The 17,604-nt window shown below is 40.6% G+C and overlaps 1 protein-coding gene across 1 annotated transcript in view; it reads right to left on the reverse strand.

Annotated features, from left to right (window-relative positions):
- ryr2a (ryanodine receptor 2a (cardiac)) overlaps positions 1 to 17,604 on the reverse strand; it is a 184,866-nt gene that overhangs the window by 36,164 nt on the left and 131,098 nt on the right. Inside the window, exons 64-86 of the mRNA XM_029456240.1 lie at positions 17,393 to 17,508; positions 15,424 to 15,488; positions 14,571 to 14,692; positions 14,287 to 14,336; positions 11,947 to 12,007; positions 11,483 to 11,721; positions 11,179 to 11,260; positions 9,852 to 9,982; positions 9,232 to 9,359; positions 8,626 to 8,818; positions 7,638 to 7,720; positions 6,337 to 6,494; positions 5,083 to 5,170; positions 4,431 to 4,523; positions 4,147 to 4,317; positions 2,903 to 2,962; positions 2,659 to 2,793; positions 1,978 to 2,090; positions 1,749 to 1,845; positions 1,507 to 1,613; positions 802 to 853; positions 589 to 639; positions 385 to 484 (exon numbers count right to left, since the gene is read on the reverse strand). Coding sequence (XP_029312100.1) covers positions 385 to 484; positions 589 to 639; positions 802 to 853; positions 1,507 to 1,613; positions 1,749 to 1,845; positions 1,978 to 2,090; positions 2,659 to 2,793; positions 2,903 to 2,962; positions 4,147 to 4,317; positions 4,431 to 4,523; positions 5,083 to 5,170; positions 6,337 to 6,494; positions 7,638 to 7,720; positions 8,626 to 8,818; positions 9,232 to 9,359; positions 9,852 to 9,982; positions 11,179 to 11,260; positions 11,483 to 11,721; positions 11,947 to 12,007; positions 14,287 to 14,336; positions 14,571 to 14,692; positions 15,424 to 15,488; positions 17,393 to 17,508 — 2,495 coding nt within the window. The remainder of the gene's footprint in view (positions 1 to 384; positions 485 to 588; positions 640 to 801; positions 854 to 1,506; positions 1,614 to 1,748; positions 1,846 to 1,977; positions 2,091 to 2,658; positions 2,794 to 2,902; positions 2,963 to 4,146; positions 4,318 to 4,430; positions 4,524 to 5,082; positions 5,171 to 6,336; positions 6,495 to 7,637; positions 7,721 to 8,625; positions 8,819 to 9,231; positions 9,360 to 9,851; positions 9,983 to 11,178; positions 11,261 to 11,482; positions 11,722 to 11,946; positions 12,008 to 14,286; positions 14,337 to 14,570; positions 14,693 to 15,423; positions 15,489 to 17,392; positions 17,509 to 17,604) is intronic.

Raw genomic sequence — 17,604 nt, forward strand, 5'->3', positions numbered from 1 at the left:
GCAGATATTCATATAAGTTTGCACTGAAAGACTATAATCACTTTACCTTACATTTTTTAAAGGTACAATTATTTTTCACTATGTGTGAGTCACTTTCACTTCCCTACCATGTTAGATGATAGACAGCTTATTCCAGTCGTTCATGTGAGTATATTCACGATTGTCCCAATGAGTGAGTGTTTTAACGCGACCCACAATAAAATCCTATATCGTCCCATTCCTATTTTGGAGTGGTGCAGAGTAGCAAGTGGTGCAGAGCACCTTCACCGTTCAGCTTACGCTTATGAACAGACCTGAGCACTGAAAGTGTCTATAAAATCAACGATCAGTGTCATAGCAAAGTAGTGATGGTGGGAGGAAGGACCTTCAGTAAGTAAAAGCTACCTTTGCTAGCGCTGATAGTTTGAAGCACCATCTCAGCGGCTCCACGGTCATGAAGCCGAGCCTGCTGATACAGCAGCTTCTGCTTCTCCATCTCCTTCTCCTGTTTACGTGAAACAAGACACGTGTCTGACAGGATACCACTCGTTTACAGCCATCATGGGGACACCACATTACACAGATAGACAGTGAGGACTTGTCACCTACTTCAAAACTCTTCACTTCCTCTCCATCCTCATCTTCTTCATCATGGCAACTCTGAAGGAGCGAAGAGTGATAAAAATGAGAGCCAATTGTGGACAGCAGAGGGATAATATGTTGTTTCATCATATTCATAACTATCGTCATATTTTGACAAACCAGCTAATGTACGTCTAAGTAATGGAAAGGTTTCTAGTACTGGAATTCAGCAGCTCGTACCTTTGCCATGATGTCAGCATAGGCCATGTAGAGGTTATCCTCATCCAGTTTACTGCAACCACACACACACACACACACACACACATTTTATTATTTACATTAGATGAGAGTCCACATAGCGTCTTTTTTCCAATCGTACCCAATGAGGAGAGAGCATACGGAGCAGTGTACTGCTGCATGGAGAACAAGTGAAGCATCATTTCTTTTTGCGGTTTGATCTTTTTTTTGTGGCATGGTAGCATTGACTCAAATTAATCTGGTTATGTGACGAGTCCACTGGTACTGCTGATCTCACTGAAAATCAAGTAAAGCTGGATACACCTTTTAGCCATTTTAATAATGTAATTATTAAAATAATAATATTTTTGGTTTTAAACATGCCAGCTGGAAGCAAACTATGAGCAATCTTTCACTACACAGGAGCTCCCAGAACTGTAGACGGCACCTACCCGGTGGAGAGGAGAGTGAGGAGAGCAGACAAACAAAAGACTTTATAAACTATTATTACTAACAGTCAGACAGATCAAGATATTAGACGGCAGAGGAAGAACTCCAGTACATGTTTAGGTTCATCTGTCAGATAGATATTTGCCCTTTTCACTAGATGTGTAAGGACGCCATTTGCTAACATATAAACTATAACTTATGTTGACGCAGAAACATTTGGTTGAACCTTGTATCTTACGTATATCTACAAGAACCCACCACTTCTCTGTGAGGGCTGTTCTGCTGAACAGCTGGATGAGCTGATGCAGCGGATCAATGTGCTTCACCCCCTCCTCTTCCTCAGAGAGCTCCTGGTTACCTGGTTTCTGAAATAAACACACAGTCACAATCACAGGAGACTGAATGACATAAAAAAACTAAATAGCCTTGAGGACTACTTTTTCCTCAAAGTAGAAGAACATAATTCCATCTGTTTTACATTTATATTATAATGAACTTACGGCGAGGTCCTCTATGAGTTTATCTTCAAAGTAGTGTTCCTCTGCCTCAATCCAGGACTTCTCATAGCCCTGCAGGAACAAGTTGACAGCCCGGTGCCTAGTTCGGGGGAGATACGGTGAGAATAAAAATAAATCTTTCTCACAAAATACACCAGATTTAGATTACGCTCACATGCGCTCTCTGTAAATACTGTATGTGTGCGTTGCTGTGTGTGGGTGCATAACTTACCTGGGCAAGTTATAGAGTGGTGCCATTCTGAAGCAAGCAACCACTGCTCTCTTCCTCTGTTTGGACAGCAGTTTGTGCCACACAGCCTTCTTACTGCGCTGAGGATGTTCAACCTGAACACACACACTGAAGCACTCAGGAGGGCAGACATCTCTAAGACAATTGGTTAGAGAAGTGCATGAGTAAACATGCTTCTCTTCAAACAACAGTCTGTGTCCGTCAGGAAAAGTAGGTTCTGTTGTGCGTTTATGTGTCTATTTATAAGCTCAGAGACCGAAGCGCCGATCTGTAGAGAGTGCACTCGTCTTAGGAATTAAAATCTCCATAACTGATGTAGAAAAGAAAAGACCAGAGTAGAAGAGAATGAAGTCCCTTTGATGCTGCTCCAGTGTTACTGATTTTAATATTATTATTATTATTATTATTATTCAGTGGGTTTTATTTTACATGCTATGTTATCCATTCCATGTATTCTATTTCATCTTATTTGAAATGTTTCATTCTAACATTTTTTATCGTCTATTTTCCTAAAATGTATTATTATTAATAACAGACTTGTTTTTGTCTATTTTGCAATTTCTTTCAGGCAGAGCACAAATACAGTACATCAACCCAAATATGATTATACAGAACTCTGGATATTATACACACACACAGACACACACACACAGACACACACACCTGGTCGAGGTGGAAGAGGACATGAGCGATGTCCAGGACTCTCTCCACAGTCCTCTCCGGGTCAGAGGTGTCCTCATAGTGATTCGGGAGGTCTCTGTACAGAGCCATCTGCCAACGAATAGCTGGGTCCTCCAGCTGTAACACACACATGCAGTCACAAACACACTGAGGCATGCACTAAAATGTGTACAAAACAATTGGCAGTACATTGCCTCTGTTAGTTATAGGCTCAGAGTACTCTTACCTTTCCTTGTAAATGGAGATTGTTCCTAATGATTTCTCGAACTTCATCCTCTGTATCTTTCTGTTAACAGAGTAAATGCACACTCCATTGTGAGACAAAGGGAACCATTAAAGGTCTTGAATTACACATAAAACAATGAATAATAATAATAATAATTTTTATTTATAAGCGCACTTTTCATTTGCGTAAACAAAACTCAAAGTGCTAATAATAAGATCATAAGCAAAACAATATGTATGTATGCTGTCATGAAATCATCCCAATGCAGCCAAACACAAGGCAGTGTAAATGCTTTACAGATATTACATTTAGAAGGGAATTTGAAATAACTTCAAAAGATTGAATGAAAGTAAGTGCAAGCATGTATACAAACACACCAACAAATATTCTGGGGCCCACCAACCGACCAGTGTTGACAGAACTGTGTTTCGTCATTCTGTAGCTGCCTGGTTTATTTTTGCACATGATTTACTAAAGGTAAACACGGTGGAGGGCTGTGAGTAATGGCACTGTGCTCTGACACGGCTGCAAACTGATCAACATGTGTCCCGCTGCCTTCTAATCACAGGGATTCCAAATGCACGCACCTGTATTAACGGGGCAGTCTAGCAGCAAACAAAGAGCATAGTAAATTACATTTATATAAACAAGAATTACACAAAAGTGACATACACTCGAAAATCTGAAAAGAGGCTTCAACAGTAAAATAAATATATGACACTTGGTACAGTCCTCGCCATCCCAGACACCGGCTTAGAAGAGCAGAGCACAGAACATTGTTGGTATTGAGCTGCCATCACTGGAACATCTTCAAAGCACTCGCTGTGAGAGGAGGCTAAACATCCTAAAAGACATTACACATGCTGGACATCATCTGTTTATGCTCCTCCCATCGGGCAGGCACTTCAGATCAATCTGCACACGCACTGAAGAAAACTGAAGAATGGTTTCTTCCCAAAAGCTGTGGAGACTGGAGGATTTATTGCTGAGATTTTCTATAAGCTTACCAAAACTTATTACCAATAATTCATTGTGAGTACTGGACCTTTAAAACAAAGCATTCCTTTATGTTATCATCTTATGTGAATGTATTTGTGTCGGCATTTAAAAGTGAACATTGACCTGAATTACCAGCGAGGGATATAGATATAAAATTGGATATAGGTTTATTGCCCCTTGTCTCATACCATATCAGAAAACAGAGCAATTTTCATAATCTAGTAGACAAGTGTTGTTTCTGTTACCTGGGTGAAGCGGTTCTTAGCCAGTGCGATTAGCTCTTGTTCTCCGGGGGCGCATATGTTGAGTCCAACAGGGAGCAGGCGCTTCAGAGTGGCAACGATAAGACTCGTCTGCATCGAGTATCGATCTCCCTTCCTCTTCATCTTCTTCCTCTCCTGGTCTGAAACTATTCCCTGAGGCAAAGTCAAACATCAGAAGAAGAAATGCACTTACAGGTCTATTATGTTATTTTCTTCTATAACAAGCAGTACACTTCTTCTTCGTCCTTCTATCCATGCGTCCATACCTTTGACATCTTACACTTGGTGTCAGTGATGAGGAAAGACATGTTGTTGATTTCATTCTGGACCACAAAGTTCTGCTCTTCTCTCTTGAAGTTCTGCACAAAGATAACAACACGACACCATTCACCCTGTGCTGTCTGTCTGCATTAGCTTCAGACTCTTGGGTTGAAAACAAGGGCAGACATTTAACATGCAAACATGCTAAGCTAGGATGTTGACATTGTAAACATTGTACGTGCTAAACATCAGCATGTTAGCATCGTCAGAGCTGTTAGCATGGCTGTAGACTCTTAGTACTAGTAAAATACGGCATTGTTTTCGATTTAATGGTTCAAATTGATTTTAAGTAATATTTTTCTGGGCTCAGGTGATCTGCAGCTCCACATTAGTCCAATAGATCCAAGGAGCTGCAGACTGGACTGGTGATTCTCAGTGGGATACGCAGCACAACCAGTCCTTTGTACTGAGTCATTTGATTCAGTATTCATGATCAAAAATAGCAATACATGAAGTGTTAAGAACCTGATAAAAATGACTCTGTTATACGCAGCATTAGATCTTGTCTAGTGCTCCATTGTCTACATCTCACTGTGATATTTAAAATCAGTAGCTTGATATTGTGTTTCTTTGCATCCTCCTCTGTGATTTTCTTACGTGAGACTTGGCCCAGAAGATGAAAACCTCTGCCACCATGCGGAACAGCTCCTCAGCCTCTGGGTTGGACTCTTTCAGCCATCGAGCCCTGTTGGTATTTCAAACAGTTTAGTGATCGTGGCACTACTCAAAGGTTCACTGTGGAGTTTTAGACCCTTTAGTAGTTCTATGAGCAGTCTTTCTATGAGAGGGTCACCGTTTGTTTATCTTGCGTACAGGCACAAGGACACATGCTAACGCTTGCCTGTGTGTGATACACAATCCAAGCAAGGGTGTCACTATTCTACTGATCACACAGGCGATGGTAACATGCTAACATACGCAACAATGCGCCAACACAATCAGAAGAAGAAGACTGCAAGCTAACATACATGGATGTAAACAATACTGGATTTAAAAGTACACAAAATAAAAATGTCTAAAAAGAAACTAAATCTATGTTATATGTTTTGTACATATTTTATCCCAAATATTTCCTACAACGTTCAAACCCAGACAAATCTGTAATTTTATTCAAGGTAACGGTGTTTTATTTGGTCGCCTGTCAATAATATTTGTCATATCCCCTTCACCCCCTCTAGTTTCTAACTTCCGGGGAAACACAGGAAACACCAGTTGATACATCAGAGAGTGAGGAGGGAAGTCGGGGAGCCATAATATTTGTTACTATTGTTTTTATTAAATTGACCACATAGCGTTACCTACAGTAGCTGTATGGGTAGTCGACTCATCTAATGGTAAGTTAGCATTAAGTTAGTTGATGTTACTTTCATTAGAATGAAGACAACAACTCCCATGAACCCATTCTGTTTCATAACGTCATTAAATTCTGTGCAGTAGTGACATACTGTGCGTTTAAAATACTAATACTGTTTAATGAGGAAAGACATTCTCGACATGTTTGCCAGAGTTAAAGACGCACACAAAGAGTGTGGCGAGTGACACTGAATGTAAATGTAACTTCTGTTTATTTACAAGGAAAATCCACAGGATCCTTCAAGCATAACAAAGTACTTATGTTGTGTGGACACTATTGGTGTCCTTATTCCTCATCCTTTCTCCAAAATACGGCAACATTGCAGCTTATTTTTAGTTATACAGAGCATCTGCCCAACAAGCATATACTGTATGCAAGTATGACATTATTGCAATTCATCAGACCAAAAGTCTTATAGGTCATATTTGTTGTTTCAGAAAAAAGGTACAATATAATAAGTATAATAATAAGATCTCCAATCATCCAATGCATTGTACCTGTTGTAGTCAACAAATCGTATGAGGAGAGGGTAGAAGGCATACAGGTCTCTGACCAGTACGGTGAACTGGTCCATGATGAGAAGCTCTGTCTCGGACATCTCCCCCCTCCCCTCTGCCTTGCTGTGTTCCTCATCCATCAACACAACTGCTGCTTTCTACAGGACAAAGTAAAAGACAGCTTTCTCTTCATTTGAACACAAAATATATTGTGACATTAGTAGTATTAAGGTACGGTAAGGTAAGTTTACCTACAAAGGCAATTCAAAGTATTTACATAAGCATTCACATTCAAAACAAATTAAACAGAAAATATTACAATATTACATCTTTAAATGACCTCGGGGAAAGCAGCCTCGATTTAAAAGAACTCAGAGTTGGGGCAGATCTCAGGTGTTCTGGAAGTTTATTCCAGATCTGCGGAGCATAGAAACTGAAAGCTGCTTCTGCATGTTTGGTTCTGACCCTGGAGACAAGGATTAGGCCTGTCCCAGAAGATCTAAGATCTCTGGGTGGCTCAGGAACAGAGCAGCATAGCTGACAAGTATTTGGGCCCCAAACCATTCAGAGCTTTGGAGGTTAATAATAATATTTTTTAAATATTTGAGTTATCGCCCAGTGCAAGGTTCTGAGAACGGGGGTGATGTGTTCTACTCTCTTGGTTTTAGTCAGGATTCAGGCAGCAGCGTTCTGGATAGGTTGCAGTTTTTACCTGTAAAGACACTGTTGCAATAATCAAGTCTACTAAAGACAAAGGCATAAACAAGTTTCTCTAAGTCTTGCTGAGACATGAGTCCTTTGAGTCCAGCTATGTTTTTCAGGTAGTGGTATGCTTATTTTGAAATGTAGTCTGAGTCAAGAACTACACCAAGACTTCTGACATGTTTTGATGTTTTAAACATTAGGGCTTTGAGATGAGCCCTAAAATTAGACCATTCCTTTTTGGTACCAAACATAATTGTTTCAGTTTTCCCCTTATTTTGGAGAAATAGTTGGCATATTCAATCGTTAATTTGTTCCATGCAATTGTTCAGTGATTGTAATGGTCCATAATCTGTCTGTCTGGGTTTAGTGTTATGTAAATCTGAGTGTCGTCCGCGTAATAGTAGTATTATAATCCTACATTGCAAAGACAATGCAGATTTACAGACTAACTGTTCATTTATGGTTTGCTTGCACACCTCCTATAGCTCATTACATTTATGTACTGTATGTATATACTGTATGTGTTATTTGAGTCCACCAATATTTTAATAAACTACATCACAGTCTATAATACATAATAAAATGATGAGACTCACTTTTTTGAGTTTCTCCATCAAAGGCAAGAAGTGGGTCTTGAGCAGCTGGGCTTTGGCCTTGCTGATGATTGGCTGAGAGAAGACTTTGAAGCAGTGACAGAGATGTGGTTAATAAATGAACATAAAACAAATGAATCTTCCTTAAAAGGTACAATGTGTAACATTTGCCAGAATTTTAATTTCAGTGAGTCACTGTAGCTCCAGTCTGCCTCAGTACAGAGGGAGAACCAGTACAGCTGACTCTCTTGTAGATATTACAGCCATGTTCCGTCTGTTTTATAGTTTGTTTATTGGATTTCATTCAAAGTGGCAGAAACTAGAAAATTACCCGCATCCTCACAGCCGGCGGGAGGCTTTTTCGCCGTGCTGTCGTCAGCCCCAGGAAACCGCGTAGGTCTGATCCCGGGGAACTGCAAACTCCCTGTTGCTGCCGTTACACAGGTCCAGCAGCCCGCTGTGACTGCTGGTGCTGGGGCTTGTTCTGGCTGCACCGTTCCCGGGAAGAATCTGCGGGTCATTTTCTAGTTTCTGCCACTTAAGATGTTGTCCAATAAACAAACTAACGTAACATTATACAGACCACATCAGTGCCCAGTAAACACAGATGGATCAGATCCACGTGAAGATTATAAGACAGCAGAGTTATTTAGACTGGCTCTCAGTGTTTCAGCAGTTGAGTTTTGCGTATTCTTGCCCACAGACAGACAGATAGACAGACAGACAGGCTTAAACAGGAATAGAAAATACACTGCAAATATATCAACACTAGAAAATAGAGATATATAGCTGCAGGATGGCTCGAACTACACATTGTACCTTAATTGTTTAGTTTATGTTCATTGTGTTTAGTTTGATTGTTACACTGTGCGTGTGTGTGTGTGACAATTTTTTTAATTGCAATGTAAAAGAATAGGATAGAATGAATAGGTCATTATCATCTCACACACACACACACACACACACACACACAGTGTGTTGCCATGTTTACCAGCTAGTCTTTTCATCCAGGCCCCTTCATCTATTCCCAGGTTGTTATAGATGATCTTCAGAATGTTTCCCAGTAGAGTGTTCATGTGCTCTGAAGTCACAGAGGTGCAGCAGCTCTCAGCTTTGTCTGGGTTGCTCTCTGGTCCATGTTCCCACCAGTGAGACATGTAGCTGCACAACATCGGCAGCGCCACCTACAGAAATATTCAGACAATGAACCCACACAGATACAAACATTTTATGAGCACCGCCTGGGTTCAATCACGAGTGAGTTAGAGCGTTAACATCTCTAATTTCCAATCAACAATGTCAGTATTTTTAATGGACGGTCACTGGAGTATGACTGTCCATAACAAAATAAAGGTATGGCTGTAGATACAGCGAGTACAAATGAAAAGTCTCATAATGTAGGTTAAGTTGAGCCAAATGTGCAGCGCTGAAGCACCTCCAGTGTGGAAGCTTGGGTCAAGGGACAACAGAAAGAGAATTGCTAATACCCGATTAGAAATCAGAGCACTCTCAGGAACATAAACCCACATTGATATGGGAACAACAGACACAAGTTTGATATGCATTTTTAAGTTAATTAGTTAGTTATATATCCCACCTCCATGACATGGGGCATCTGAGTGTACCTCATGCCAGACTCTGCCAACTCCATGATCTCCTCTAGACACTTCTCTAAGTTTGGGATCAGAGGACAAACCTCCCCCACCTGCCCTGGAAGACCTAGAGCTGAGGGGTGGAAAGAGAATGCACTTAAAAGAATAATTTAAATATATATCTATATATAGATATAAGTAGAATATAGTTAGTTTGACAGCTAAAGTTAGCACAGACCCACTTGTTTTTTACTTTTTGTTCTTGCCATTTCAACACCTGCTGAGTCATTAGTCGTTTCTGTGTGTGTCCTCCTTTACAAAGGAGGGAATATATCTACAGGTATCTGTCTTTCTTTCATGGTGGTAGTGATGGCAAAGGACCAGACTTTTAAAGCCTTTTAAAGCCAACAGCAACACAGTCCTGTAACCTCAGCCCTCTGAGTAATACACAGAGTCACACAGTAACATACAATGTGCTCAGTTCCATAAAGAGTGAATGCAATTCTCAGAGGATACAATTGCTTCAGGACTTGTACATCTTGGTCTAATTTCAACACTTAATCATTGTAAATTTCAAGTGCAAAGAGCAGCTAAATATTTAAATAAAATCTACATTCATCAGTACCTGCTCTGTCTTTAGTTCCTTTGCTGTTGTAGATGGAGAAGGTGTTGAACTTGTTGATGTGAGGCTCAAGAAATGCAACAGGAAAGGCTGCTGAGAAGGCAGCTAGACACTTTCCTAATGCTGGACGCTGTCTGGAGAGGAGAGGAGAGGAGAAAAGAGAAGAGGAGGAGAGAAGAGGGAGAGGAGGAAGGAGAGGAGAAGAGAGGTAAAGAGAGGAGAGGAGAGGAGAGGAGAGTAAGGAGAGGAGAGGAGAAGAGAGGAGAGGAGGAAGGAGATAAGAGGAGAGGTAATGAGAGGAGAGGGGAGGAGATCCTTCGTTTCGAAGGCTCCTTTCCTTCGCTCTTGCTTAGTTTAGAGGGAGGAGAGCATTCTTGCCTTTCTCTTCTCTCTTCGCTTCCTTCTCGTCTCTTCTTCTTCTCTCTCTCTTTCTCTTCTCTCTCTCTCTTCTCTTCGCCTCTCTTTCCTTCCGTCTCTCTCGCTCCTTCTCTTCGTCCTTCCTCTTCCTCTTCTCTTTCCTTCTCTTCTCTTTTCTTCTCCGTCTCTGCTCTTCCCTGGCTTCTCGTCTCTTCTCCTCTCTTCGCTTCTTCCCTTCTCTCCGCTTCTCTTGTTCCTTCTTCTCTTCTCGTGTCGTTCTCCTCGCTTTCCCTCTCTCTTTACTCTCTTCTCTGCTCTCGGCTCTTTGCTTTTTCCTTTCGTTTTCTCCTCGCTCTCCTCTTCTTCTCTCTTTCTCGGAGGCCTTCTTTTCTTTCTCTTCCTCTTTGCTTCTTGAGGGCTCTCTTCTTTCCTTCTCTCTTTTGCGCTCTTTTCTCTTGGGGAGAGGAGAGAGTCTCGGAGGCTGCTTTCCGCTTTTGTCGGGACTAGAGAGGAGAGAGTGAGACTCGCTTACTCTTTCGTGGCGTGCTGCGGCGCGCGCTTCTCGGCGTGCGGCTGTTCGCGCTCTCTTCTCGCGGCTTGCGAGTCGCTCCGCGCGAGGAGAGGTGGAGGAAGCAGATGAGAGAATATTAACAAATTATTATTTCATTATCGATCATATATTTAATTTTTTAAATAAATCAATGCATAATTATTAATCAATTGTTGTTAATTGCTCCTGTTGTTTCCTGTACTAAAATTAAAATGTAATTAAAACAATGTGGCAGTGTTTCTAAGAAATGAAAAGGCCATCTTGGCGTATGGAGATCAGAGAGAACAATCTGAGTAAACTATGCTGATTTTGTGTTGTTTTCAATATTCTCTTTAAATTCAATGCTCTTCACAATACATATACACAGAAACATGGCTCTGTTTATATGTCGGCTTCTGTACCAACAATACATGTGTACTGTACCTCTCTACATAGATGCTTTTGTTGGTTCCCAAAAAGTAGAGGCTGTAGAGGATTCTGTAGCAGGAAACCTGGACATCATCCACTTGAAGAAGAGAGATAACCAAAAAATAATGTTTGCATTTTACACTTCATGGAGTGAACAGGAAACAGGCATCTATTTCATGTTGTAAATCTAAAGTATCGTTCAGATGAAATTTTTTTAACTGATATGCAAATACTTGATTTAAAAAAAAAACATTTAACAAACATTAACTGTTAAATATTAATCTTTAATGCCTCAATCAAACATAATATGAGTACACACATATGAGGTCTTCTCCAAACATGTTCTGTCCGATGTGTTCAAACAGGGAGGAGAGGACGGGCAGCAGGGCGAAGGTGGTGTAGTTGATGATCTGAGTGACACCTCGTGGCTGCTCTCTGCTGTGGGTGAACTGGCCGAGCTTCAGGTTCTCCTGAGTTTTCTCCAGATCTTCTGCTGCACTTTCAAAGTACAACTGCAGTGCTGCTTTAACTGACTCCAGACCAGTCTTCATTACTGTCCTAATATATGGGGAGAGTTAGGTTTCAAAGTATGTGGAGAAGAAGAACTTTGTTCATATTTCTGGGATTCCTCTTTTCTACGTCTCTGGCCTCTAGAATACAAACAAAAACCAAGTGCTGCTTGGCACAATGTCACTCACTCACACACACACACACACGCACACGCACACGCACACGCACGCGCGCACACACACACACACACACACACACCATGTCTTTCCTTACCTGGCATCCAGGCTCTGTCCCAGTATCTGCAGGCAGTTGACTATGGATGTGGCATTGTTACCTGAAAAGTAGACAGGATCACACAATAAACAGAACACCGTGTGCACGTAGTGGGTGTGGTTTGAGGTTCCTATCTGTTTTGGGGATTTTTGAAGAGTCAAGCACTACACCACACAACTGCTGTGTCTCAATTCACATTCTTACATACTTACATTTACTATTTTGAGAGCATTAGTGCCTTCGTACTGACAAGTATAACAAAACGCAGTGCACTATGAGTACCCAGATGGGGTACTTATATCGCTCAAAAGGTTGAGGGTGGACACTTCTGACCCTGAACATCTTGGTTATGTAGCGTAAGAGGAGGAACCACCAAACTTGGGGAAATAGCGGCTGATGAAGCTGCAGCAGTTGCTCCGGTGAACACCAGAATACAACTAATACAATTGGGAAGTTAGCAAACAGGCTGGCAGACATTTATGTGGCTGAAAATCACACTCAAATGTTGCAGTTTTCTTAGTAGTAGTTAAATGTTGTAATCGTCATTTCTGATAAGTGCACAACAGCTGTGTTCAATTTGAGAGAACACTTCCCTGTCAAAATGCATGCACTACGCAAGCAAGTACATAGTGTACACAGTGTACTAATGGAAGTATCCGAATTGAGACACAGCATAAAACAACAAAACCCTGTTCAAACAAATAGCTGTCTGTCTGTGGAAAATAAATCAGAAGAATCACATCCATCATGTATGTGCTCGAGTAAATAACACAGCTGAGCATCATGTTCAAAGAAAAAAGATGTTCCTTCAAAAAAAAAAAAAAGCTTCAAAAGTGGAGGGATTATACATTTATTAATCCCAAACCTTTCACACTGGCAACATTACTGGAATGCGAAATTCCTGACATCCGAATACATATCAATAATAAACATATTTTATTTTCCCGAATGTGTTTCCAGCTGTATGAGCTTGTAGTCTATAAAGGTGGAACATCTTTTTGCTTTGAGCAGAATAACAAGGTGTAACGCTCTGGTACAACACACTGCAATACACACCGCACAACACACACAGCTGCTGAGCAGAGGATGAGTACACACACCTACAGTATCATGCATGCATGCATGCATAAACACCCCCGCACACACTGTTTATGGATATTCTTGAGCTTTCTCGTGTTTATCCATCTGTGTCTCAGTCCCACACAAATAAGTTATTGTCATTTCTGATCACACATGTTTATATCAACAATAACAGATGCAAAGCGCTGGAGGATAATAACTATCATGTGTCTCAGATAGAAGAAGTTTCAGCGTACAGTAAGTTTAGATCTTTACTCAGTCCTCCGTACTGATCACACCAATATATGGTTAACCAGATTGTTAAAAAGAAGACCTGAAGACCATGCAAGATTACATTATGATGTTTGTCTTAAAGACATGACGGAGACATTCTGGTAAATAATGACCTGATGAATACTAAATATATTCATATTATTCCATTCATCTGTGACGCTGTGTTGTCAAAAACCAACAGTGCTGTTTATGCCTGGCTTTCATAATTCATACCTTGTTGAAGTGATATATTTACCAGTGACCAGTGCTAGGTATTGGGCCTCAATAACTCTTTGGTACAGACTTAAAAAAGGACCCAGTACTCAAAGCTGGCATCAAATGTTTGGTGAGATTTGTTAACTTGTTTAGTTTTGCTTTGATCAGACAGTTTCTGGTTTAAAATCATAATGTTGCCTAAATAAAATATTTTAAAATTGGTTAAAGTTTTTGTACGCCTAGGTACCGAGGTACTTTGAACATTTGAAGCGATACCCAGCCCTACTAATGACATTATGAAAATGTTGATGTGATAGTTTACCAGAATGCACCGATAAAGAAGTGACTGTTCACTTTACACCAGGTGGCGACACTTTCTCAGCAGCATTTGGAGGAACCTTTGAAATGGCATTGGTATGATGTTGTGACTTTCAACTTGCGATAACAGATTTTAACACACAACACTGACATATCACATGTTATTACCTTTTAAATTGCAGTGGCTAACATGCAGAGTGGCAGTGGCATAGCAGCTACAATCATCCACTGATATATTGAGTCTATGGCATTTTTCCCTTAGACCTGGAACAGCTAGAGATAATGTTTCATTTGTTTCACCACAAATTGTAAAAAGTAATGGAGACTACCTTATTAATCTTTTATAATAATAATAATAATTTGTATTTCTTCTGGATCGACTTAGTATGAAACCATTCATACTGCACTCATATTCACTCAGAACAACGGCAGAGAAGGAGCAGAAGTGGAAGCATTAGGCATGAACGTCCTTACCAAATAAGGATATCCTATTTCTGACAAGAACTCCTAGTTTGCAGAAAAGACTGAAAAGATTCAATGAAAGGAGAGAAGAGGAGGTAGAGAGAGAGGCAGAGGAAAAGAGATAAAAGAAGGAAGATATAAAGGCACACAGTCTGTCATACACCTGTAGTCGATTAGATATCTCCAACATACAGTCAAGGTCTTATTCAACAATAAGCATGAGAGTGAGTGCTTCACCCAGCAATTCTGCTATCGTTGGCTTTTTTATCCATTGTTGTGTCATTTTCCACACTCACCTGGTCACCATCTCCTTCTCCTTGTTGGAGGCGTGGCCTCCGCTGCTGATTGGATGGATCGCTGTGAACAGGAAGTACAGCCTGTGGTTTTTAAAGTACTGATCCACCAATGGCAATACGACCTGAGGGTTAAATGGAATAAATACACAGAGGAATTACTGTCCATCTGTCTTTCAAATAAATCAAAAATGAGGTCAAGTCCAGAGGCCACCCCACACATTTATTTAGAAAATAAAGTAACTATATAGTAACAAACTATTGTTTTTTAATGGAAACACATAATTTTACCTTTTACTGAGTGGAATAAAAATGTTGTCTAATACAACAACAAAAAAAGATTGCTGTTGCTTTTAATGATAAGAATCATACTGTTACAAACATCATCTGTTGCTGGAGGAGTTGGGGGTTAAGGGCTTTGCTTAACTGCTGCCCAAGCCCACTTGTCTAACCTAAAGGTGGCACCACAGTCTTTCATAAAATGATCACTGTCTACTTCACACACGCTTACAGCCATTCACAGGGCTCCAACTGTGTAAATACAACTGGAATTTGTGTAATAATGATTGTATGGCTTTTACTGCATGCACAGGGTGGACAGAATGTTTGTAATGTTATTGATCAGTTTATAAGAAGTCGTTAGAATGAATGTCAGTTTTGGTAAAGCCATATGAGATCATCTGGAGTACTGTTGCAGACAGGCATGATGATAACTGCTGGATAACATTGTTTTTTGTATTGCACATTGTTTGCAGGCCATTTTTTTTTGTCAAAACACAAACCATCTACAAGGTCAAAGTAAATATACCCAAATACTCAGGTGGTTGATGAATCAAATACAATGATGAGTTCTGACCTTTCCAAAGAACTTAATCTGTTGTTCATGAGGAATCTTCTCTCCCTTTGGTCTTGTTCCCAGATCTAGATGACAGAACAATCAAAGACAGTATGGTCTAAATACATTTACATGGGGACATTCATCTGACACATTGCCTGGTGGTTGAGCTACAAGCAAGGTTTTTATCTCTTTCCCAAAAATAATAATGCAGTTAAATTTGTGGGACACATATTCCATTGAAAAGAGTATTCAGCATGGCAGCCAATCAATCAATCAATACAATTTATTTATACAGTGCAATATAACAAATTACACATTTGCCTCAGGGGGCTTTACAGACTGTGGCGTTATCTTTGATCAGGATCTGTCTTTTAACTCCCACATAAAACAAATTTCAAGGACTGCCTTCTTTCATCTACGTAACATTGCAAAAATAAGACACATCCTGTCTCAAAATGATGCAGAAAAACTAGTCCATACAGAATAGAATTCATAATCCTTCTCCTGATTTACAAAGCAATTAATGGTCAGGCTCCAGCATATCTTAAAGATCTCATAGTACCTTATAAACCAACTAGAGCATTGCGCTCCCAGACTGCAGGGTTACTTGTGGTTCCTAGAGTCTCTAAGAGTACAATGGGAGCCAGAGCCTTCAGCTATCAAGCTCCTCTCCAGTGGAACCAGCTTCCAGTTTGTGTTCGGGAGGCAGACACCCTCTCCACATTTAAGAGCAGGCTTTCCTTTTTGATAAAGCTTATAGTTAGGGCTGGCTCAGGCTTGCCTGGGATCAGCTCCTAGTTATGCTGCTATAGGCTTAGAATGCCGGGGGACACCTCCCTGCTCTCCTCCTTCTCTTCCTCTCTCCTCCTCTCCCTCTCTATCTGTATGCATTTATGTAAATGTATGTTACTAACTCACCATCCGGGGTATCATCCCCGGAGTTTCTGTGTCTCTCATGTGGCAGGTTGCCACTGATAAAGTTTACATCAGGATCATGAATCGTGGCTGTGCATGCTGCCCTGGTCCTGCTGGACACCGGGAAGCCATGTTTCCCCCTTTAATTGTGAGGTTTCTTTTAGGGAGTTTTTCCTTGTGTGGTGCGAGGGTCTAAGGACAGAGGGTCTGTAAAGCCCACTGAGACAAATGAGTCATTTGTGATATTGGGCTGTATAAATAAATTTGATATGATTTGATACAACACCCTCTGTCCTTAGACCATTGCAGCGGATAAGGAAAAACTCCCCAAAACAATGTATGGGGGGAACATTGAAGAAACCTCAGAGAGAGACTGAGGAGGGATCCCTCTCTCAGGACGGACAGACGTGCAATAGATGACGTGTGTACAGGATAAACAGCATAGTAACAATACAACATCCATGTGACAGAAATGATGATGTGATCATGTATAACCAATAACCCTTAATGAACAACTGCCAGTACCCACTGTGCTCTTCAGTTTTTACACTGCACTAAAGGAAGAACACTTGCAACTCAAATTTCTGATTTTCACACTGGACTGGGTACACTGGGATTTAGGGAGTTTTCCCACATTCCTCTTTTTCTTATGTCTATAGCTTTAAGGCAGATGATATATTCAGGTAAAATCACAGAAGGAGCTAATACAATGTAGTATTAGTCCTAATGCTGCATGCTGCATCAGTAGTGTTAGCCATTCTGAGTACATGCCTCCCAACCACTGGCGTGTCGGTTGGCACAGGAAATAATAGGGGTGATAAATAGGGAATAAAAGGTTGCTCCTTACTGTCAATGCTGTCAAGTGCAAACAGGGCACAAACTAAAACAACTATAAATTGTGATAGTTGTAGATAGCCAACCATTCTGCACTTGTTGTTATTTTGGTAATATGGCACATTCCTCTCTGCACAAGCTTATGAATCTAGACCAGAGTGCATTTACATAGACTACAGTACATGGCATGGACATTGCATTACATTTGTTTATTCACTCAGAAACAGAAAAGTCTTACCAAACTCCATCATGTGTTGGTGTGCCTGATCTACGTATGTTATGAGCTGCTGGAGGAAGGTGTAGGCAAATCGTTTCTCTATAGCTGGAGTGTCCAGCTCCTGCGACTTCACACCTCTGGAAACAACACACACACTTAAAGCAATGATCTGGTTTTCATATCATCCAGATTCACATGAAAGGTATATTAATTTAATATCAGTGCAAAGCTAA

The sequence above is a fragment of the Cottoperca gobio genome, chromosome 19, assembly GCF_900634415.1.
Source record: "Cottoperca gobio chromosome 19, fCotGob3.1, whole genome shotgun sequence".
Classification (NCBI taxonomy): Eukaryota; Metazoa; Chordata; class Actinopteri; order Perciformes; family Bovichtidae; genus Cottoperca; species Cottoperca gobio.